This window comes from Liolophura sinensis, chromosome 1 (genome assembly GCF_032854445.1).
Source record: "Liolophura sinensis isolate JHLJ2023 chromosome 1, CUHK_Ljap_v2, whole genome shotgun sequence".
NCBI lineage: Eukaryota > Metazoa > Mollusca > Polyplacophora > Chitonida > Chitonidae > Liolophura > Liolophura sinensis.
In genome coordinates, this window is record NC_088295.1 from 8,841,871 (window position 1) to 8,866,849 (window position 24,979).

A 24,979-nucleotide genomic window follows, 5' to 3' on the forward strand; every position below is an offset into this window, starting at 1 on the left:
AGTGAAAATTGCATTTTGCAACACTGGATACGAATATGTCTTTATCAATGAGGTTCCTTTAGAAGCAAGTGTATCGTAAAAAAACATGGTGTGCCATTTAACAAAACTAAATGACATTTTAAAGTAAATGGGGAAACCCTTGATAGTCTTTATGGCGATAATAATTAGTCATTGAATATGACTGAGCACATATATACTTGCCATTATGTGGTGCATTTGTCGCCAAATATTTGTTACATACATATGTGTAAACCAACATCAGTTGGCGCTCATTACGAATTATTTTATAGGCCTAGACCTGAACAAATGAGCAGTGAAGTATAACTTGGGACATTTAAAATGAACTGTGTAGAAACTCACCGAGAGCGGTGGTGTGTGATTATATATTTATTTATTTATTTATTTATTTATTCATTCATTCAACGCAGTATATTTAATACTTTTACGACGGTTTATGGGTGGATTAAATCGACAAATCACGCAGTGCTCGAGTAAATCACGCAATGCCCGCGTAAATCACGCATCACCCAACATCAGAGTGGGTGGGGTATATAGGCCCATGTACGCCATGAGAAGAAATTATTCGAATATGGGTGGAAACGTAAGACTGGAGGTCTTTGGTCACTTCGGCATTCTGTAGCCCGTCCGTGTACTGTAGTGGTGTCAGTCTACGAACAGGATATTGGTAATCCTGATATAGCGTGTATGACAGTAGGCCTACATCAGCAAATCTGCATGTCATTATCCTGACTGACAGCAATGGCTGTTGGTAGATGGGCATCCGTAAATGACCAGTATATAATTGGCATGTTGATTGGCACTTGATTTTCACTTCTTATGCATCTGTACCAAGTGACTTTTGACTCATCACTCGCTTTTTATATGCATGTATTCATTCGCTATGCGGTGGAAATGGGCAGAGGGATTTTGCGTGCATCAAGTGCTAATCATTTTTCGTGCATGCTTGTAATACAATGCTACAAAATATTATATTCATGAAAAGAGACATATTTATTGAATTTACATATAGGCCTATTTTAGTATGATCTGGTGCAGTTAGGCCTACGTGTAGTCATAGGTTTATCATTCATGCAGCAATTCATTCCATCCACCAAAACTTCAGCTTCCGTTGCTGAAGTAGGCTTACTTGTTTATTGTGTCTTGTCGCATTATCAAGCAGCATAAAACTATGTCCCTAAAAGTTCTGGTTGAATGGCAAATGGACCGTTCGTGTTTTGGACATTGGTTTCCGGTGTTCCGTACGGGTGCACTTGTACTCTTATTTGAATATAGAAGTGCGATAATCAGACGAACCTGTCTCAACAAATCTTGTAATAGTTCCCGGTGTCGACTGAGCAAAAGTAAATTATGTCATATGACCTGTTGTTTTGGGTGTTAGTTTTAAGGTTGAATTTCTAGATCTGTGTTTTCCCCCGCAGGCCTGGCTCGTCAGTACGGCCTGGCTGGTAGCGTCTACTCACCGTACCTGCCGCTCCTCCACGGTGCCGACCCGATGGCTGCCGTCTACCCACACGCCGCGGCGGCGGCTGCCCTCGCACAGGCGCAGGCTCCTTACCACAGAATCTATGATCTACGAACCGGTAAGTAAATGACGCAAAATCAGTTACTGTCAATTTTGTTCAGACTGTGTCTATATTTTGTTCTATTATGTCTGTACATAACAAGCGATCTCTGCTTGATTTAATATAATATTGTAGGCGTATAGCCTAGGCTGCATGTGTCTGCAGTAGTGTAAACTTGTGTAGTCGTAAGTGTTGCGCTTATTAATTATGCCAGCTTGAGGATATTTCCAACATCGGGAGAAATTCTTGCCAAGAATAAAAAAACAAAAAAAAAAAAAAAAAAAACAAAACGAAATAAAAAAAACAAGGAGAACAATTTTGTCATTGGATAAATGTCTGGAGTCATTTTGTATGCAAACATGTGGAAAGGGACTTCGGCAAAAATATTTTGTTTTATGGTGTTTCAGTTATTTTTCTGATTAAATGTTAAAAGCATCTTACAACATACAACTGTGACAACATGTCCAGACATCTATTCATTTATCTATGATAAATTCTTTCTTTTCCATTTTGCGTTTTATAAATTATCTGCACTAAGCTTGCTTTATTGTTACAAATAAAAACATGTAACTCAGAATCCTTGATCTTTGTGAAACTTCACACTGATACTTCCATTTCTTTAAGTCATTTAAAGTGATATATCCATATGGTTTAAAAGCTACTGAATGGCCTGGGGAACTGAACAGAAATATAGAAATTCTTCTTTCATTATCTTCCTTCTCTGAGACCCTATAAGCAGTTGCTTAAGACAGAAATAAAACATTATCGTCTACTTATCTTATATCGGCCACATGTGATATATTTACTGCATGTAAACTTTTACAGCCATAGACCCTAACTCCCTGGAGTGAGATTTTGCTATCAAAAATTTCTGATGAATGTAAGATCACTGCTAATGTCGGCTGGTACTTGAGTTTTGCAGAGGGTTCAGATATTCTAGCAGTGTCAGTGTGTATGATTTTAGCCTCTAGATTGCACTGTGTTTGTTTGAGGCATTCTCTTTACTGACCGTGTGAAAAAAAAAATGTGAATTTTGACAGACTTATTCAAACAGACATTTGTATGTGTAGGCCTACATGACAAGGATTGTTTGTTTGATGGCTCTGGATGTGTTCGTGATTGAATATAAATATGTTACACAGTTATTTACTTCATTGGGATTTTGTACCATACTAAAGAATATTTCCTTGACCTGTGAGAACTGACCCAGTCTGTATGACATACAGAAATGTGTACAGGTAGTACAATCTTTGCAGCAGTCGTAGATGACACGTAAGATTCACATTCTGATTGTCATCCCGGTCCTCACAGCCTGGCCATGGTATTTTGCTAACATAACACAGTCCTGTCTATTTGTTTCATGTCCAGTGCTTAGGAAGCTTTAGTCTGTGATGTCATGACCACATACTTGGTTGTTTGTGAGTCAGGGTTATTTACAGAAAACACAGGATACGTCTGTACTCTGTGTGTGTAGGTCAGTCAATACTGTACATCGCGCTAGTCTGTAGCAACAGGCGATGGGCTGAACTGAATAGGTCAGTAGGAAACCCAACCTGGTCCTTTAGAAACTGTTTGTTGAAGACATCCATTTAAAGCGCAAGAAAAATGTCCCTGTGGCCTGCAGGATAATGGTTGGTTACCATGGAGATGTGATGTGTTGATATGGATGCATAGGTAATGATTGTGCCTGGCCATTGGGAGACTACCAGTTGGTAGAATGGTACTGTTTACTAAAGCCGTGTTAGCCCAGTAACCAGATAGAGGCTGTCATTGAATCTAAGGCCTTGGCCAGCTGGCATTACCCTCTGTTCTGCGGTCCGATCAGCTGAAACAATGCTGGAGCCTATGCTGATAACAACTGTGTTGCTGGCGGGAGGAGAATGACCAGGTTATTTTGTTCTTACTTGGCTGTACAATGTAGGTCATAAGCATTGTGTTCACAGATTGATACACTATGCAAAACCTACCGTAATCTGGCCATCAGAAACAAAGAGTTTGGTTTTAAACGGCATAGTCCCAGTCAGCTGAACAGTTTTCAGCTTATTGGGTATTCCATTCGCATGCATTGCCGCTAGGTGAAATGCAGATATTCTGGCGATAAAACTCAGCTGCCATTTTTTATGAGAGCGAATTGGACTTTGTCAATATTTCCATATTTGTGTTTATCGATGGAGTGTGGTCGGTTAGCATGACTTCAAGCTGCTTACATCCATCAGAAAGCCTCTGAGGTTTCTCATTTTTTCTGGCTTGATGGAGGATTTTACAAAACCTTTCCATTTAGAGTTCTCTGAGGAATGCTGCAAACCTTTGAACTTTGCAATAATAGTATAGGGCCTATATTTGATAAAATTGCTAAAGATGCATAAATGGGTCTTTGCCACTGCATTCCTTTCATTATCTTTGGTGTAAATGTGTTTTTATTTTTTATGGGATATAATTTGTATACATCGTTTTTTTCATTTTGGTATTAAATAATATTCATTATGTCTTGTAGATCCAAATTATGGGAGTTTGGCAATGGCTGGTGGACAGCCAACAATCTACAGCAGCAGCCTTCACTCTCCAGCTACAGAGCCTCTGCTACTGCAAGCCCCTGCCCCATCCCTACTGACCGGTGAGGGCAAACCAGAGGGCCAGACTTCCCTTGAGAAACTGTCCCTAGCAGTGGAGTCTGCTGGCGGAGGAGGTCATCCTGTCTCCAAGAAACACAGCATTAAGACTGAACCAGGAGCATCAAAGTCCCAGGATGGCATGAAGAGTGTGTCTGGGATGAGAAAATCAGAAAGCAAGAGAGAGAAAAAGAGTAATTCAAGTGATTCTAAGAGAGATGTGAAAGACAACAAAGACTCCAGTGTGCCAAAGGAAGTGAGTCAGGGAGGTCATGCCAAAAGTAAAAAGGAAAGTTCAGGAAGTCATACTTCACCTTCTAGTAAGACTGGGGTGGTATTACCACGGGCTGAAAAGATAGAGGGAAAAAAGACTAGTGAAAACTGGACTCCTTGTGATAAAAGAGTGGCTTCACCCCAGAAGAAAAGTGCACGTGAGCTGCACACTTGCACAGATCTGCCTAAACCTAAAGCTGTGGTGTTAAGTAGTGCAGTGACTGAACATAAGGCTGAGGATGACCCTCAGGGCTCCTCACAGCGTCCTGAGTCTAGTGTCACAGTCACAAGTTCACAGTCAAGTGTGGCAGTGGTAAGCTCACAGTCTAGTGCCCAAGTGATAAACTCACAGTCCAACCCCTCAGTGACAGTCTCACTGTCTACTGTCACAGCGACAAGCACAGTGAGGAGCTTACAGCCAAATGTTCCAGTCACAAGATCACAAACAAATAACCCTGTGACAAGCTCACTCTCAGTTGTGGCACTGACTACTGTCACATTTACCACCAGCGAGAGTAAATCGTTGATGACAACCACTAGTTCTGGGCCATCTGTGTTTTCTGTACAGCCCTCAACAAGGATGACGACTGCTATAGCCTCAAACAACGCCGGTAAGACATCCAATGAGATTTGGTTCAGTGCATTAGTGACATTTGAAAGGAGCTGAGAATTGTGGTTGATAAGCATACATTAAATGACCTACTTTCTTATGACAGCTGGATAAGAGCTTAGTTAGGATGTCTTTTGTATGCGTATAAATATAGTTTGTTGGAGCGAGATGTTCTGTAGAAAGAATTTTTCTACTGGCAGGAGAATACAATTTGTAATTTTGTGGTGAAACCCATCTATTCTGCTGATGAGAAGCCCACTTTAAAATAGAATGTACTGGCTACTGATTTATTGTTGTTTAACATTGAGTCTATCAGAGTTGAATTTCTGATGCGGTCGATATTAATGCTATAAACTATGAACATTGGATCATAAATTTGTCAGCTTTAATATTAAAGTTGAGTATCTGACAATATCTTGAATTAATGGCCTGTGTTTTAACCTGTTTTTAGTATCAAGAACAGATGCGTCTGAGTATCTTGGAGCGTCGTCAGGGCCCTATCACACAGTGTATTCCTACACTCAGCAAAATAAACCGGTGAGAGAGGGAAGTAAAGTGCATGCTACCACAGTGACCCCAGAGGTGGGCACTCTACCAAGCCCTGTGGTGCCAACATGTACAACAACTGTGATACAAGCCAAATCTTCTGGCGATGAGGTCAGGTGCAAAGTTGAGGGTTCAAGGTCATCATGTTGTGCCATGACAACCACCACCTCTAGTCGAGGACAACCAAAGTGTGGTGAAGGTCATACCCAAAGTGCTAAGAAAAAGTCACCCGAAGGAAAGCAGAAAAGTGCAATTGAAAAAGGTTCCAAAGCCACAAATTCACACGAAAAACTGACTGAACAGCTCAATAATACTTTGACTCCTAAATATGAGGGTTCTGGCTATGTGGCTAGTAGCCATCAGGTCATGTTTCCTCAGCCTCAGGGGGTGGGTATAGACTGTGGTCCAAGGGACATTTATGGTAACCCTCTTCCATTCCCTTCTAAGACATTGCCCTTTTCTGGTGCCCCAATCACGCCATATGACACCAGTCTTAGGCCAATGGATTTGAGTAGTCCTAAAGAAAAGAAACGGAAAGAAAGAGTGAAGTCCCCTTCAGAAAGCTCCAGAAATTCTAGTGATTCTGAATCGGGAAAAAATTCTAAAAAACATGATTCAACTTCAACAGTGCCATATAGAGACATAATTCATGAGTACGGGCAGCCAAGAAACAGAGTGACTTTGTTGGAGACCCACCTGCCCGCAGACAAGACACCATCAAGTTCTCCCGGAATGGCCGGGGCTGGTAGTAAACAGTCTGTGACACCCTCCTCATCTCCGCGGCTCTGGTATGACTACAATATGACCGGTCAGCAGATGGTGATGGGCAGCATGCCAGGGCGGTACATGTACCCTTACGGACAAATCCAACCATATTATCCGATTCCTCCTGAAGGGAGTGTAAGCACGACCAAAGCGGGAACATCATCTGTCCAGTCTGCCAGTCCTGTGTCTGGTACGCCAGCGGGCCAGGGACCTGGGTCAGCAGAGTCTGGTAAGGAATCTGATAACAAGAGTGGTTCTGGTGATAAGGGGATGCCTGACAAGACAAAGAGTGAGGGATTACCTGGTAAAGACAGAGTCAGCCCTGTGTGTAAAGACACTGTAACACCTGGTGCTGCAGGTAAATCTGACTCTGACTCCAATAGTGCTACTCCAACACGCCAGATGTCCCCAGCATGTAACAAATCCCAACTTGTAGTGCCCAATGGGAACAACTCTGAAGAACATACCAACAGCCGATATGTCGCTCCTTTGAGAAGCTGTCCAACTGTGGGGAAAGCCACAAAACATCTGCCTCTGGGTTCTGTTAAGCCTTCAGGACCAGGGTTGAAGACCTGTAAGGACCATACTTCTGGAGAAGAGAATGTGGCTATTTCTGGTAAGTATACTGATCGTAGGATATAATTGCCACTAGTTCATAGCATTCGTTTGTGACGCATTATACAGTGCTAGGGCCTTTGAACTGCTGTATAATTTAACAGGTCAATTCATGGAAACTGGCTCAATCATTCACAAATAAGGTTACGGTTAGAAAACAGCTTAACTGGTAGTAAAAGGGCAATGGTTTCCAATGGTTTTCAGCTCACTGTCTGGTTTCCTATGGCCATAAACCTGGATGTTCTCAACGGCCTTAAGTGCCATGTAAACCCCAGACAAACAATAAATACTGGTACATGGATATATATATAAATAGGCTGGTATAGAGCTTATGTGAAGCATTAAGTTTTTAGAATGGGTCAAATGAATGTCTCATATTATATCTCTTGGCCGTTAGCAATTGTTGGCAGCAGCCAGGTGTTCTATGCCACTTAAGCCAGATTGTACAGGCTGGGAGACACTCTGGTCCGCACTGTTTGAGGCAGGGAGTGTATCACGAGACCAACAGTGCTGTCCCATGGATGGGTGACAAAGCAGATCTCATCTGCGATAATACCTCAGAGGTTGGGCTTAGTGCCTCCACGGCATTTCATGAGTTGGATGGAATTTTTAACTGATTATCCGTCATTATTTTGTGTCCATGCTGAGCTGTGGCTCGCTGCGGAGGATGGCCACCCTTTAGCTGAGGGCCCCACAAACAGAGATAGGCCCGCCTCCCAACGCTTGCACCAGTAATTAACTAGAGCAGGCTTTGTCTAAGTGATTCAACTGCAATTGCGGCCTGCTATCCCATCACAACCTGGTCAGTAGTAAACTAGCTGGCAAATGGACTGCTTTATGACATCATTAAGCGAATCTCTTTGTTGGTTGGAATTTTCAGCCTTCTGTTTTGTCTTAGCACTTGGCCGTGTGATTGGCAACGTCAGAAGTGGCAATCCAGTGTCATTGGCAGACCAGATGTAATTAATTAAATCTCTGTTATTCAGACCCAGGAGTAAAATACAGTCTGTTTCACCTACATAAATCTGTAATTCTTATTACTAGACTGGCATGAGGATTCAATGTATTATTTTATTACATGATTACTGTTGGTTGTTCTCTTTGTCTATATCCATCCCCTGCTGTCAATAAACATTTAATGGCCATTGACCTATATTGTCATTTGTAGTGTGTACACATCCTCTGATGTTTAAAACTGTTTAGTGTTTTTTAGAAATTTAAATGTTTTTGTTTTCTAATAGAATCTTTTAGAAAAGTCAGTCTTGCTTCATTCTGATTTTGGAATTTCATTCCCATGTTGGAAGCCATAGCTGTTCATTAGCATAGCTCTAATGTTTTCCATGTGATATGACTGACTTACTGCCAATGTGGCGTTAAACCCTATTAAATCATTCAGTCATTTGTTGTTTAGCTGTCCTAGAGAGACTTCAGGGATATTAGTGCATCAAGCCATGTAATAGATGCAGTCATGTGTTCCCTTAGAGGCATTGTCATCTTCATACCTGGAGGATATTTCACTATTCACGGATACTGATAATGGATTGATGGAAAAATTAATTAGAAAAATTTTAAATGAGTCTGAACCATTGGTCAAACTGCGCAGACTAATCTTCATTAAAATGCATATTCAGATTATCTGGTGTAAATTAAACTTGTCTTGAAACTTTGTAGTGAGTCATGCATTGCCAAAGGCTGGTATCAATCACATGTGTGCTTTCTGATTGTTTACCTGAAGTATAATTGTTTTTTTCTATTGGAATGTTATTTCTTGACTCTGTGATTGTTACATGTTACTTAATATTTAACAATTATTCCTGGTTTTTGGTTGTTAAGGGTCTGGAATTCCAGTGGGGATAGCAGTTGCCAGACAAAGACAAGACATTTCCAAAGGTAAAAACAATGTTTTTTTCCTATTCTATGTTTTTTATCTGAATATGTAGATATATCTGTCCAAAATTTAATGCAGAAAGCCTGATAACCTTTATGTAGTCAGTAATGGATAAAAAAATGTGTGCAACTGTCTGTTTTAAATTGTGAAACTTTTCATATTTTACTTAACACATGTGTCAATGAAACAACTTGTAGTTATTTTGTCATATATCTGGGTTTTTATTACATGAATGTGTCAGAACTGCTCTCCTCTGTATATTAGTATCACAAGTAAATAGTACTTTGTCAGTGGGCATAATTGACAAAGTATCAGGTAGGGTTTTAGCAACTATTCACAGCTTTCTATGAGCCTACAGTCACTATGGATGTCCATGCATAGGATGCACCAGTTTAGCTCATCAGGTCTCGTGCATCTGTGTTCAGCTCCTCCCTTACGGATGAGGTGTAGCTGACCAGGTCTGTGCATCTGTGTTCAGCTCCCTGACTGACGACGTTTAGCTAATCAGGTCTGCGTGCCTCTGTGTTCAGCTCCCTGACTGACGAGGTTTAACTAATCAGGTCTGCGTGCCTCTGTGTTCAGCTCCCTGACTGATGAGGTTTAGCTCATCAGGTCTGTTCATCTGTGTTCACCTTCATGACTGATGAGGTTAAGCCAATCAGGTCTTCGTGCCTCTGTGTTCAGCTCCCTGACTGACGAGGTTTAGCTAATCAGGTCTTCGTGCCTCTGTGTTCAGCTCCCTGACTGACGAGGTTTAGCTAATCAGGTCTTCGTGCCTCTGTGTTCAGCTCCCTGACTGACGAGGTTTAGCTAATCAGGTCTTCGTGCCTCTGTGTTCATCTCCCTGACTGACGAGGTTTAGCTCATCAGGTCTGTTCATCTGTGTTCAGCTTCATGACTGATGAGGTTAAGTCAATCAGGTCTTCGTGCCTCTGTGTTCAGCTCCCTGACTGACGAGGTTTAGCTCATCAGGTCTGTTCATCTGTGTTCAGCTTCATGACTGATGAGGTTAAGTCAAGCAGGTCTGCGTGCCTCTGTGTTCAGCTCCTCTGCATACACAGTAACCAATATAATTACATTATTTTGTAATCTGTTGAAGTAGGCTAGTGGGTAATCGTGGAAAACCCTACGTTTGTGTTGTTGATGGTCAATGTGATTGCATGCTCACTGCTACACTTAGAAAAGTTTTCAGCTCTAATGGTGTCCTGTAAAATGTGGATTTAATTACAGATGTGGCAAAAGATGAGGTGATATCTGACGTGAATGTGACATCAGAGACGTGTACATATTCACAGGAGCGTTCCGAGAGAGAAGAGTTTCTGAGGTTAGATAAATGATGATAAACACTCATCCAGTTCAGATACTAATCAGTTTGGAATCAGTTTTCCCTTAATATAAATATTATTGAAGTCTAATTTTTTTGTGTGAAAAATTGCAGGTTGAGTATGGAATATGAACTCAATTATAAACATGAATGTGACTTGTTTTAGTGGTAGACGAAACTCTGTTTTCAAAACAGTTTTATCGTCTTTTTTTAATCTGTAATTATCTAATACTGACATTTATTCCAGTCAGTAAACTGTTGCATAATTTTAATTTGCTGAGTCATCATAGATGTCATATCCAGTCACTGATGTGTGCCAGACCACAGGATGCAAACCAACACAAGTTTTGTAATGGATTTGACAACAAATTTGGAAAATGTTAAATACTGTATACTAATGGTGAAAACAATCTGCTTTTTTGTGCAGAGAGCAGAAGGAACTTCTGGATAATCGATCTCTGATTTCAACAACAGCCACATCCAATTCTGGAGATGTCAGGACTGAATTGAGTGCTAATCTTGTAGTCACAGGTAAGTTTTGCAAAATCATACTGAAAAATATAAAAATGTATGTTTAGTATAATTAATTACTAATAAATGAAATGAAGAAATTTTAACACATTTTACATACAAATAGTTGTTTGTTTTTGAGTAAGGCATATCAAGTGATATTTCCATTGTTCACCATTTTTGATTTTATACTTTATTTCAAAAATTTAATTTTTCTGTTTAGCCATTTAGCACTAGGTTTAAAAAATAAATACTAGGTAACTTGTTTAGGTTATAATTTGGATAGGTTTTAAGTTTTACATGTTAAGTTGTATTGATTAATAAGCCCTATTTGATACACAATATGAAAAACAAATAAATAATACAAAAATATAATACTTTGCAGCTGAAGTAGTCATTGGCATTATCAACTAGTTCCCCCAGAAGTATTAAAGAATCATCATTGGGCTCAAATTCTTGCTTATTCAGTTATACATAATAGATGCACTTTTCTGTGCTTTGTTCTTTAACATTGGTTGCAGTTTGCTGACCAAATAGCGCTTCTATTACAGGAGGTAATGTTTTGTCCACGGCCACAGGATGGCGGGATGGTGGGGACGCTACACGTCAGTACCCAGCCAACCAGTGGATTCAGACAGGTCCCACAATCAACCCAGCCCTGTGGGTGGGGCAGGCAGCCTTTGGGATGCCCCCAACACTACCAGCCACCCCTGCCCTAGACACTTCACACCTCCCCTTCACTGCTTCAGGGGGGTTTAAACTGGCCCAGGACCCTGTCACCGGCCAACTGTTCCTCATACCCACGGCAAATCTCAGTAATCTAGGTAAGTTGTTCGGTGTTGGTGTGTATAGCGTATATGGAGATACTTCGTAAAGCAGACTGTCTAACTTTATGCAAAAGTCATTCCATTGTGAAGGATTACTGGCAGACTTTATGCAGGAGTGAATCTATTACAAAAATTATACATTATTAGCCTTCTTTTGTAGATGTGCACAAGTTTACATTAGAGAAATGAAGGGATGAATTGAAGATGCTGACCGTAATGAATTATGGAATTGGCTATTGATTTTAGGGAGTAAACTGCTGAATAAATTAATATTTTTTAATTGATTAAATCCATGCTGATGTTTTACCTCTTGTGTAATGTATTTTGCATGTGACTTAATGTTACATATACATGTAGATGTAATGCCTTTTTTTATTTTAGCATTTTGTAAAACCCTTTTCCTAATTGCTAGATTATGAAAGCTCTATGATGGCCTTGTGTAACTATGTTAAAAAGCAGTAATTAGACATACGCTAGTAATAGAAGAGTATCTGAACAAGAAGAGCAGAAAATAAGTTGATCTGAGTGAGAAATATTCAATTTGATTTTATTGTTGATGATGGTGGGTGACTTTGTTGATGGTAGGGAGAGGAATGTAGAGGTGGGGGGGGGGATGGCGAATGAGACAGACAGAGCACGTATAGAAAAATTCCTCCTATGTGATACATGTAGTAAGATTGAGAAAATAAGTCTTTGTCCATTTAAGACTATTGGTTACCCTCACTTGTGTACGTCACTAGGCTTTCTGACCCTGATCATAGCTCGGCCATGGAAGCTAATCCCACTCAGAATGATGGACTGTAATTACTGATGTGTGCTAAAGCCTTCCAAGGCCAACTCTGGCTGTACATAATGACTAGTGGTCCCCAGGAACACCTGCTCTCTTAGACTTTATCATTGACCGCTGGTAATGGTCAACTGACCAATCTCCCGGCTGATCCTCTGGCCACTAGGCTTCAGTCCTTTGCTTCAGGTCATTGGGAGGAGAATTGTTATTGATCTTCCATTCATAAAGTGACAGAGATAGTTAGATGGAGAGCGTTGTTATGGTTATCTGCAATAGGAATTGGCAAATCATTCAACCGGATGAACCGGTCTCTTAAATCCTTCTCTAGTTTTAGGCAGAATGCAATATTTATTGCTCTGGTATTCTTCCATTATTTAATTCCGACAGTTATAATTCGCACATTTATTATTATGCATGCACAGTGTATATATGTTTTATTTGGCTGTAGATAATTTGTGGACTCTTAAGCTCCTGCTAATTACAGCATATGAGCCGTTGTGTAAGCAGATTGTCCCTAATAATAGATCTTCTCTTTGTTATTTATGTTAATTTATGTTAATTTTGTCACCATGTCACACACCCTCTGTATTAAATCAGAATTTTCTAGATGCCCTTTAACTTTATAGGAAATTAATCTATACACAACTTTTGCCTTCATTGAGTTATATTTTTTGCAACAAATATAGGTAGGCCTACATGTATGTCAGTGTAACGCAGAAAATTGTTTTTCACCCGTGTGCACATAACACATTTGGGGTTTGTTTATATGCTGAATTTTTAATTATTAGATCTGATATGAGATATAAAAATGAAGAAAAAATGCCGAAAAATTGCAGAAAAATTGGATTTTGTATAAAAGATGTGGTCATTTTCTTTGTGTCCATTGCAATCCACAGCCTATGCCAGCACCCCTTTCCAACATGGCACTTCAACAGCCCAGACTGTCATGGCTGCCCAACCCTTCACACAGATGACCATGTCAAGTCAACCAATCACAGCACCCCCACCACCAGTTGACCCATCCTCGGCTGACCAACCAGATAAGGACGCTCCTAACAGTCCACAGGTCTGTTCTGTGTTATAATCTTGAAATTGTGGTGTCCACTACCAAATCAGATGGATGATCAGTAATAAGTTGTTAGTTTTAAGGCAAAAGTTTATTTTATGCAAATCTTAAACTGTAAAAAGTACCCATTTCTACAAGTGTTGTCTTGCGAAGTTATATTTTTTATAAATCATTGCTTGCATACCACAGGATGATATCATTGATCCTGATTTATAGTTGATTCTGTCACTTAAATGTGAGGGTAAATGTTAAAAAAAAATGGCAGTCTAAATGTGTATTATTTACATTGAAAATAAAAGGGTCTGGAAAAATTGTTGTTCAAAGTTTTTTAATAGCTGCCTTGATTTCACAAGGGCAGATAATGTACTCAGGCTGGATGTGGAAATAATGATGCCCCTGTTAAGGAAAGTAGGAGAAAAAACTGATTGAGTTGAAATCTGAGTGAGGTGGCTATTGGAGATGTTATGATGTATGGGGAACAGAGACAGTCTAACTGACAGGACGGCTGCCCAGATTACTTTCCAGTGTTGTGAAAATGTTTATCAAGACTATCAAGCTTTCTCTAAATGGGCCTTTGTTTGTTTGTGTATGGGCGAGCCTAAGATTGAAAGCCTTACTCCCTCTCTGTGGGTTTTCCTTCACTTTACCCCAGCACCACAGCCTTAGCCAAAGACTGCTAATTTCATTTCTCCCTAGGGAGTAATGATTGGCCAGTTCTAATCAAAGAGATAGGTTTTCTGGCTGTGTAAGTCAAACCCATTCCATCCACAATAAAACAGTTTGAGCACCAGTCTTGGCCTCACTATGGGCTTATTCATCCTAAAGAGAGAATTTACTGCCCTTGGCTTCTCAGCTGACTTCAGCATTCATTGGCTGAAGATAATTGCCATCTAGCCAAAAGTATTTGTCTCCTACAATTAAATGATAGCCTTAAACCATGTTGGTTGTGTAATTGGTGGAAGTGTACTTAACTGGCCTTTATTTTCAGGAGGGTACATCCAGTGAGGATCCACAGGATGGTTGTAGTGATGAGGGTCAGTCCACTCAGTCTAACTCCCCTCACAGGCCGGCTTCGGACAGCGCTGGGGAACAGCAAGGGGCAGAAGAGGAGAGTGCTGCTGTGCCAGGGGAGACTACTATGACTAGTTCTGAGGGGGAGAAAGCGGATTGTCCCACCGTGCCTATTGCTCCACAAACTGCGTATATCGCTGGGTATCCATCCATGGGAGCTGGTCAAACATACGCCACATACTCTTACCCCCACCCCCAGATCTCATACCTGTATGACCCCAGCCTCCTCTCCACATACAGCATGCCCATGCCAGCAGCCTTACCTGAAGCTGCTCCAGTGGCTGCACCTATAGCCGCTCCCATAGCAACATCCGTGGCAGCTCCTGTGGTGGCTGTAAAGCCAGAATGTCCCGCCGTCCGCTCACAGGGTACTTCCCCTATTGTTGTTTCCACTGCGAACACGCCTACTATACCTACAGCAACAGTAGCTGCATTCAGCGAGGCCTCACCTCCTGCAGAGTCCCAGGTGAAGGGGGAGCCTAAAGCAGAGGTGAAGCCAGAAGAGGAGGCGGAGAAAATCCCCGCCACATCCTCCACCCCACCCTGTCTGCCAGAAGAGCCGCCCGCCCCTAAATTGGAGGGGCCAACTGTGATACCTTCTCCCACGTCACCCACGGAGAGCTCAGAGAAAGTGGTTGACATGCCTGTGATTAGCGAGAGCATTGGAGCAGCCAAAGTTCTGCAAAAGTTAAAACATTCAAAGGTCAAAAAAGAGAAGAAAAAGAAAGACCCCACTAAAAGTGCCGAGAAGAAAGCTGAAAAGAAATCCGAGAAAAAGCATTCATGTGATAAAAAGACAAATTCTGATAAACAGTCCCATTCAGAGAAAAAGAAAGACAAGTCTGGGAAAGTGAAGAAATCAAAATTAAAAGCCAAAAACAGTGATCAGAAGAAAGCCCAGGAAAGTGGTGTTGAGGAAAGGGTGAACTACAATCCTTACACTGACCCTCAGATTCTGCAGGCTGCAGACGGACTAGAACTGCTGAGTGCCCTTGCAGAGAAATGGTCCAAATGTTCACCTGTGGAAGATGAGGAGAAACCAGAAGTTTCCAAACCTGATAATGTGATTGATGAGTATGAGTTCACTGATAACCCTGTCATTGACATAAACCGAAACTACAGCCCCAATAAAACAGGCAAAAGGACTTGTTATGCAGACTCTGAGAAGCTGTCTTCTACTCCCAGTAAGAAGGATGTGACTGATCTCCCCCCAATGTTTGCCTCCACAGGTCTAGCATGGCCAACAGGTAACTATCAACTCTGTGCTAGCTTTGCTCTCTACTTAGAAATTTACTTTGCTCTGCTTCTACTATTAGGAATTTATTTAACAATTTTGAAAGAAAAACTGGATAACGTATACTCTCTTCCACGTACCTGAATTTTTGGTACCATTTTATTTCATGTGTAATTATTTGCTTTTTTGTATTTTGAATTTGTGAAAGGTACTTGTGGTTTGTGATAGTCTTAAAATTTGTCTCATCATTATTTTATGGTAGAATACAGATGTTGTGGTTGTTAGGCTTACAGATGTTGTGGTTGTTAGGCTTGCAGATGTTGTGGTTGTTAGCTTAATTTACACAAGTTGTGGTTGTTAGGCTTACAGATGTTGTGGTTGTTAGGCTTACAGATGTTGTGGTTGTTAGGGTTACAGATGCTGTGGTTGTTAGCTTTACAGATGTTGTAGTTGTTAGCTTTACAGATGTTGTGGTCTAAGAACAATGTAATTCAGGAAAACAGATCTTCTCTCTTTCCTGGATGTAGGTCCTGACACCATGGATGCAATGGAACTAGAAATACGGTTGAGATTGGCAGAGTTGCAGCGTCGCTACAAACAGAAACAGAGAGAACTGTCCAAGCTACACCCCAAGAAGGACAAAGAGTTAGTAACTAAATCTGTTACATTAGTGTAACCAAGCTTGAAACACAATTGACATCCACATCTTTGTATTTATATGACACATGTTGGAAGCAATCAAATCTTTTAAAGATACCTTAAAACTAGACAACACACCTTTACAAATCAAACTTTAATATCGGAAGATTTTGTTCAATTTCAACTTATGTACCTTTCTTCCTCAACCTTTTAACACGTGAAAGAGCAACTTTCAGTGCAATTTATGCATTTTACAGGGAAGAGGATAAGAGTTTGACCAAAAGAGGACCAGGCCGACCTCGCAAGAGGAAGTTCATATCTCGAAAGTCTGAAAGTCAGAATACCAGGTTAGTCAGAAGGATTTATGTACAGACCAAATTATTGTGTTAAATATTGGTATTAATATGCTTTATCATTGTTAGTCCATGATATAAAATGTTGGTGGTGGTGGCCTGGAAACCAGTATTGACAAAGTGTCACAAAGATCATGTAATGCCATTTATGCTCAGATATGAAAACATTTGAATCCATTGAATTTTTAACTTTTGCAATAAATTAGTACATGCTGTCTCAACTTTGTAATCGATTTTCAGCATGAAAAAAATTCAAATGGATTGGTCGGCTTTGGACCTGATTTCTTCATACATTGTTTGGCAGTATGGACTTGAGTATTTGAGCATGACACACAAAACACTTGTTTGTGACCAACATGTCCACATGGCTCTGTTAATGTGGTATCTGTTCCATTATGTTCAGCATGGTACCATGGATTAGTTAAGAGTCATTTTCTGTGTATAATCAAGACTGCTGATAAGCATGTTGCCACAATCGCTGGGTATTCAGGTTTTCAGGTCTCATCATCAGGTCTTACTTCACTACATCCTGCTGTACACGGTCAACTAAGCACAGAGTAAATTGTTCAGAGGTCTTTTGTAGACAGTAGTTCTAGCAGGTTATAGTAGGCCTAGAGCAGCAGGGTGCAGGCTGTGCAGGTTGGAGGTGTTGTCCAGGACCAGTCATGTGCTGATGACACTCCCTTGGGGCGCTGCCCACATGCTGTGTTTTCACACTCCACAGCCAGCAGCCAACTATAGCTTAGTTCTGGTCGACTGAGCAATGATGTACTAACAAACATAAGGCTGAGGTTACTGGGTGCACTTGGCTGATCAAAGGCTCGGTGGTTAGGTCGTTATATGTGATGCACTTGTCCGTGTGATGCAGTGATGCATTGTCGAGCTGAGTATACAGGAATTGCAGCAAACTGTCAGGGTAATTTCCCCTGATGGTGGTTAAAGCAACCTTCAAAGAGAAAATAAACAACAAAGTTGCCTTGACTGGCGTCATTATGCAATATAAATTATGGTAACGATAATTGGCTTCTGGGTGTCATGCTAATGTCCTGTGAAATGTGAGCTAGGCCGGACTGATCAGGCTCCCTTGTAATTAAATATGAAATTTATGTGTACAGTATATTCCATCAGATCGCCCTCTTCACAAAGCTATCAGATTTATTGACGCTAGCTTTATAATGTTAACCGCCATTTCTGTTAGATTGAGGCACTTGTGGCATTTTTTTATGTGTGACCTAATTTAGTTTAATCGCAGAATGGGCATATTTTTACTGATACTCTGGTACATTGCATTAACAAAGAACACTTTGAAGTTTGTTGATATTCTTTGATATTAAGTAGATTACAAGTACATGTAGTGAGACTGTGCATATTACATGGTATAGATCCCAGCTACTCCACAGTGCAGACAATTGAGGATAACATATGACACAAACATGCTCTTCTGGCTCGCCCGTTCACTTGCTTGATCAAGGTGATCTGAGCATACATTTAGTTAAATGAACATCTATACTAACCAGAAATTTTACGTCACAGAGACTTTCTTGCTGCAGAAATGATCTTGTACCTTTAAAAGGTAAATGTAGGCCGACTAGTCGCTGTGTGATAAATGGTGATACTATTTAATTTTGGCCTGACATGAGTTTGGTCAATTACATAGCTTTAAGTACATATAAAACATTTTATTATCCTAATGGGTTTGGGTATGCCTGTTGTATTTTCTTGCCAATGCTTTACTTTCATTATTAGGCACTGAATTTTATTTTTATGGTGTAGTACCTGATTTCAGTTATTTGACCAGTAGATCTAGCATCTGATTCACCTCCAAGGGGTGCAAACATACAGCTGTCACATTGTATATTAGTATGCATTTTGAGCTGGTAGTTACTGTTTTGCGTTTGTACTGCTGAAAATTTAGACCACAAAATTGGTGGTACAACTCTAACTGGAGGTGACTTTGTTTAAGTCACCTTTTTTCACAAGTAGAAACATTTGATCTGGCCCTGGGCTGGCCTCGGGCCATTGAATTTGCCTAGTGTAGGAACGACGTAGGTTACGGCACCTTTTATCATCGGCTTTGTCACAGTACCTTTTGCCATTATTTGTGGTATCGTACATTGCTGCCACTGAATTACAGACTGCCTTGATGTCATTGTTTATCTAAAGTGCCTTTAGAATGTAATTTTATACGCTTTGTTATTGGCATTGTTTATGTTACAATGCCTTAGTTTCATAGTTAATGTTACAGTATGTTATTGTCATTGAATTACAGTATGTTATTGTCATTGAGTTACAGTATGTTATTGTCATTGAGTTACAGTATGTTATTGTCATTGAATTACAGTATGCTATTTTCATCGAGTTACAGTATGTTATTTTCATTCAGTTACAGTATGTTATTGTCATTGAGTTACAGTACCTTTATAATAATACCTTTGTTTATATTGCCATTTAACTTATGATCATTGTTTGACAGGACCTTATAGCTGTTGTTTCACAGGGCCTGATGGCAGTTGTTTGACGGGGCCTGATGGCCGTTGTTTGACAGGACCTGATGGCCGTTGTTTGACAGGGCCTTATGGTCATTGTTTGACGGGACCTGATGGCCGTTGTTTGAAAGGGCTTGATGGCCATTGTTTGACAGGGCCCTATGAGCATTGTTTTAGCGTGCCTTATGGTCATTGTTTCATCGTGCCTGATTGGTATTGTTTATGTTCCAGTACCTTATTGTCGTTGTCTGTCTTCCAGTGCATTATTGTCATTGTCTGTCTTTCAGTGACTTATTGTCCATGTCTGTCTTTCAGTAACTTATTGTCCGTGTCTGTCTTTCAGTGCCAGTGACAGTGGAAAGTCTTCAAGTTACAAAGAGCCTGTGGCTAAGAAGAAGAAGTTGGTGGAGAAGTTAGTAGACCGAGTGTTCAGGAAGACGGGCAGAGATAAGGTATTGTTAGATAATCTTCACAGTTTGCACATAACAGAAAAGTGAAGTAATGAATTGTCTGCATGGCTTGAAATCTGCAGAAAACATACTTATGCGCAAATGTCAACTACCCTGTTTTTAAATTGTTTGGTATCAGTGGTGTTAAAGATAAGTACTAGTTGTGGAATTTATTGAAAAAATATTTAATGTTTTATTTTTTCAGAAATCCAAAAAGAACAAAGCTCTCGGCCTGGTTAGCTCCACACAGAAACATGGTCCAGATGTCACATTTGATAACACAGATACAGGATTAATAGGTGATTTCAGAATAATTGTTTGTTAAAATCTCATAGGCTATCAGTTACAGCTAAATTTATCTAAAATGTTCTTAACTTTCGTGTCAGATTTCAAACTGACCAGATCAACATTTTATGTTTTCACTGAATAAATCCAAAATTTTCAAAAGTCAGAATTCATTGTAAAAAACTTGACCAGTGTTGAATTTTATGTGCTGGTATTTCATTGTGGAAATTTAGATTTTGATATAACTGTGTCAGGTGTGATGCAAATCATATGCTTAACACCTGAGAGTTAATGAGCAGCTGGAGGAAGAGGTGCCGTAACACTACATAATGGATTACACAGACTGGTTGATTGATCGGTTTATGTGTTGGACGGACCTATGTCCATGTGGGTGCGCTGTGGATGGCGGCAGGAGGCCAGTGCGACCTTCAGGGGAGGCTGTAGCAGGATATGACTGAGCCTCTACACCCTGCTTCATTGAATATTGATAGAATGGCAGTTGTTGAATGACATCAGGCCCAGAGCTTCTCACACTAGCTTGCCCACACAAAAGATGCCTGTCGACATAGCTGTCCGCCAGCGCAGCCGCTTGTCAACAGTGGTATTACAGAATGATTGAACAGCCCCAGCTCATGCTTTGATCTAGACCATTTCTAAGGCTGGCCCAGATTTAATAAAACTTTCATCCAAACTGATTCATCTTTATTCATTGGGTTTTTGCAACTGTGTGTTTGCAGATATATCTGTTATTGATTATGGGCTGTGTTAAGTGTTTGGGACTGAAGCTCTGCTATAATCTTTGTTCTCAGGTAACAAATCATTATCTGAGGAGACTGGACTCCTCCAGAAAACTGACGGCCACTCTTTGGAGGCTACCAAAGGTAAATTCTCTGGACAATACATGAAAGAAGTTTTATGTACTTATTTTGTGAATTTCTTATCAAATATTAAAGATTAGGGAGTGCTAGGTCCTACAAACTCCTTGCAGATGTACATCATATATGCTGTAAAGAAAGATAACATTTTAAAAGAATGGATAAATCTATGTATAGAATAGCATTGATTTGTTCGAAATAAGCAAAGCAAGACTAAGTGCTGACCTTAAAGCAGTAGATAAATTTTATTATCGAAGAGTATTGATCATAATAACCTATATGAATTATTCATCTTGAGGACTCAGTGGATCAGTTGTTTACAAAATATGTTGAATACTAAAGAGAGCAATTCTAGACTTATTGTCAAGACATTCAGAATGAGTTGAAATGATATTGCCTGATTTCTGAATATGTAGAATGTTTGTTTCAACAGATTGTGATTAATGCTGTAAGTACATGTGTACTCTGTTTGTCTTTAGTGAAATCAAAGTCAAAATCCAAAGATGGCAAGAAACAGAAATCACATGGCTCTCATGACAAAAGCAGTAAGTGTGGTTTGATTATATACTGTTCTCATACCATACATTGATTTTGACTCATTTCTTGTTACATATAATTCAATGGATTAAAGGCCAAAAAAAAAGAGGTCCAGTTACTAATTTTTTTGGTGAGGGCCTAATGAAATGTGGGTTTTGGGTGATGTTGAATAACTGACAAATCAAAACTTAATATATTTTCCATCTGGTAGATTTGTATATTGTTTATCTTCTTATCATTAGACTGATACAGAGTAATTGACAATTGTTAATTAATTTTATCAGGTAAGAAGGGCAATTTGGGGTTACCTGGGTCTGGCAAAGAGAAGAAAAGCAAGAAAATTCTGAAGAAAAGTTGTCTGTCTGGGGATAGTGCTGATGTCAACACTGGTAATATCAGCCAAGGTAAGAGACTTTTTCAGTTATATGGGCCTATACTGATATATTAGTGTCATTACTTGTCATACCAGCCAATGTAAAAGTCGTTAACTGTTACAAAGGCTTACAGGTGTGCATGATCCCAAACTGCATCAGATGTACAATGTACCTGTGATACGCTGGTAATGACCACCTGTAAAAAAGCTAGCTAAGACTTTTGCTTTTGTGGCTAATGATTATTGAGATAGAAGCATAATATTATTTTACCCCTTTTTTCTCTTTTTAACCAGGTATATCGGACAGCTCAGAAGGGGACTGTGGGGTGGGAATGCTGACAAAGTTCTCTGGCACGTCAACAGAGAGCGCGCCATCTGGGGGTAAAAAGAAGAAGCGTAAAGTTGAGGAAGGTGTGTTAGGTGACAAGGGTGTAGTGTCAATGAATGCTGGGAGAGAAGACAGTAAGCACGGACCCCCCGTAACAAAGAGAGGTATCCAGGCCCGCCTTCCTGATCATCAACACCAATGTCCTTCTTCCTTCTCAACACTTTATCTCCTTGCTTACTGTCTTTTTCACATTCAGTTGAAATTTTAATATTTTTCATTATTCAAATCTATAAATTCTCTCTTTCAGTATTATGTTTGGAAAGTCTTAATTTCAACAGCATGTTAATAGCACACAGCAATCTGTGCATGAAGTGTATCTAACTTGGCTGATATGTTGTGACTCTGAACCTCTCTAAATGTTGTGAATAAATGTAATAATTATTTGGTGAGCAGAGCATTACTATACCCAGGTACAAAGACAATTGTACTAGAAATGTGTGGGTATGAATGTGTGTGTATGAACAAAATTTCAAAATGTTCTTAAATGAGGATCAAACCTATGTTTATTAATTGTCAGAGTAGTGTGTGGAATCTGTTGTAATGTATGAGAGAGCTCTTGTTTGTCCACCTGTAACCTACATGGATGTTGTTTGACTCCTTTAGTTTGTGTTTGTTGTGATTTGTTCTTGTTTTTTTCTTCAGTAATGTGTGTGAAATGTAAAGATTCTAGACTGAATGTAGTTTTGGAGGCAGTTAACTGGTGTGTGGATTAAATGATCTCCCTAAATGATCTTAACACATTCCAATGTAAAACACATGGAACACATTCACTGAACACCTGACCAAATTTACATCTTAAACGTCCAGGTCAAGATCACCCTGAAATACTTGAAAGGCTAGCATTAAACTGCTCAGTCAAGATCATGATGGAATGCTTGCAAAGGTTAGAGTTAAACGTCCAGGTCAAGATCACCCTGGAGTGCTTGCAAAGGTTAACATTAAACAATCATACCAAAATCACCCTGGAACGCTTTCAAAGATTTAGTCTTGAACAAGTATTAGGCCTATAGCTACCAACACAATTTATCCTTAAAGTGACCAAGATTATCTTCAATTTATGTACTGCTTGCAGCTTCACTGGACATTATCAAGGGCATTGATTATGACACCTACCTTCTGTTGCCATGTCCATCTTAACCTGAATTACAGACTGACACATCTATTAAGGCTCCATCTGATGCCTTGTTCATGATGATATTCTAACAGGAACATATAATCAATGCTCAAGTGTTGTGGATATTTTGGGATTGTAGATTTTGTGTTTCTGCATGGTGAGCTCTTGTGTGTCTGCATGTTCGGTTGTGTTTGTTCTGTTAGTTTTTAGCGTTGTTCCTCTGTGACATGGCTTTATGCATATCTGAAGCTGTTGGTTGTTGTACGTGTGGAAGAGCATAGATGTTGAATACATGTTGTTTACATGCTGTCATTAACAAATTTAGAATTTGATATTTTGTGAAGTATCAATACCAGATGGAGGTGTTTTAACTGACTGGCTGTTTTAACGATCCCTGTACTTGGTGCAGAACCGATTAAGATTATACATGTCTACATGCACACATGTGATACTAAAATACAATGTCATATTTCACTTCTCCACAATTTGTCTGTAATAGTTATACAGCTTAATGTACACGTAGGTAGTTGTTTATAGAGAGTAGTGTGTATAGTAGTGTAGAATGGCTTGTGTTCATTTTGTAATACATTTAGTCTCAGCTATAGGTTGTCTTATTCATCCATGAACGTCATTGTCTTTGTTGAGATGCCTGGCGTAAGGATGAACCAAAAACTGAGATGATATTTTCATGTGTTTGTAGAATCTGACACAGATCACAGTGACCCAACATCTGTGACGAAACGGCGCAAACCGGGGCGCCCCAAGAAGTATTGTAATCCTGGCAAATCAGCAGGCAATACAGGTAAGGGGAGGTAACAGTGTGTACTACAAACTGTCAGTAGTGTTCACTAGTACTGAAGAAAATGACCTGGAGAGATTCAGTAATGACATGACCGTAATGTGTCTTTTGTTCATAATGTATACATGGACTTGTACAAGAATATGGTTTTCAGAGAGAGTAAAACTGCTTGTTCAGAAGCGCAGAGAAAATGACATTGAGGGATTAATACTTATATGTCCATAATATTTTGGAGCGATCTTGTATTGTATACATGTATTTATATGAAGGTTTTTAAAGAGAGCAAAAGTGTATATGGAAAATCATTTTTATTAAGTTTTTGTTCAAACAGTTAGGCGAGAAATGTTGAAAGTTTCTGTGTTGCTATTTTGAATGGAAAAGTATGTGAAAGAATTTAAATTTGCATGCTGCGTTTATTCAACTGTGAATATATATAGTATATACCTATTATTCAACTCTGACTAAATATAGTATATGCCTATTATTCAGTTCTGAATATATATAGTATATGCCTATTATTCAGTTCTGAATATATATAGTATATGCCTAATGTACATTCACCAGTAATATCTCAAGATGGTGTAAAGCCATATTCATTTGGAATACATCAAATTATATTTCTTCCACAGAAACTATAGTGGCAAAGAAACCCAAACACATTGGCATGATGAAGTACAAAAACAAGGAGCGGAAAATTGACATGAAAGCTCAGGAGAAGAAAATGAAGGTAAGCTTGAATGTGACACTTGTACCTGTTTGTCTTGTTACGTCTTGTCTCATAGAAAAATTTGTATAAATTTACTAATTGTTCATGTAATCTGTTAACTGTTTGTTTTGTGATTGTATAGTTTGTCCTTAGTTATAGAGGGTCTACATTAGAGCAATAGACAATGTGTAAAGCTGTAAAACAAGCATTTGTAAATACTGAAGAAATTGAAGGAGGGAGTTTTCACCTGACAACAGACTTTTTGTG

The 24,979-nt window shown here is 39.6% G+C and overlaps 1 protein-coding gene across 4 annotated transcripts in view; it reads left to right on the forward strand.

Annotated features, from left to right (window-relative positions):
* The window catches only part of LOC135469813 (BAH and coiled-coil domain-containing protein 1-like), a 56,071-nt gene that overhangs the window by 22,421 nt on the left and 8,671 nt on the right, over positions 1–24,979 (forward strand). For 2 of the 4 annotated variants that reach the window (XM_064748433.1, XM_064748425.1), the window contains exons 4-22: positions 1,440–1,601; positions 4,078–5,076; positions 5,527–7,002; positions 8,835–8,891; positions 10,120–10,213; positions 10,641–10,744; positions 11,275–11,547; positions 13,234–13,403; positions 14,392–15,721; positions 16,212–16,353; positions 16,605–16,694; positions 19,530–19,638; positions 19,841–19,934; positions 20,730–20,801; positions 21,275–21,340; positions 21,617–21,736; positions 22,000–22,197; positions 23,908–24,009; positions 24,636–24,733. In XM_064748433.1, coding sequence (XP_064604503.1) covers positions 1,440–1,601; positions 4,078–5,076; positions 5,527–7,002; positions 8,835–8,891; positions 10,120–10,213; positions 10,641–10,744; positions 11,275–11,547; positions 13,234–13,403; positions 14,392–15,721; positions 16,212–16,353; positions 16,605–16,694; positions 19,530–19,638; positions 19,841–19,934; positions 20,730–20,801; positions 21,275–21,340; positions 21,617–21,736; positions 22,000–22,197; positions 23,908–24,009; positions 24,636–24,733 — 5,756 coding nt within the window. The remainder of the gene's footprint in view (positions 1–1,439; positions 1,602–4,077; positions 5,077–5,526; positions 7,003–8,834; positions 8,892–10,119; positions 10,214–10,640; positions 10,745–11,274; positions 11,548–13,233; positions 13,404–14,391; positions 15,722–16,211; positions 16,354–16,604; positions 16,695–19,529; positions 19,639–19,840; positions 19,935–20,729; positions 20,802–21,274; positions 21,341–21,616; positions 21,737–21,999; positions 22,198–23,907; positions 24,010–24,635; positions 24,734–24,979) is intronic. The other 2 variants (XM_064748448.1, XM_064748440.1) reach the window with 2 other exon arrangements.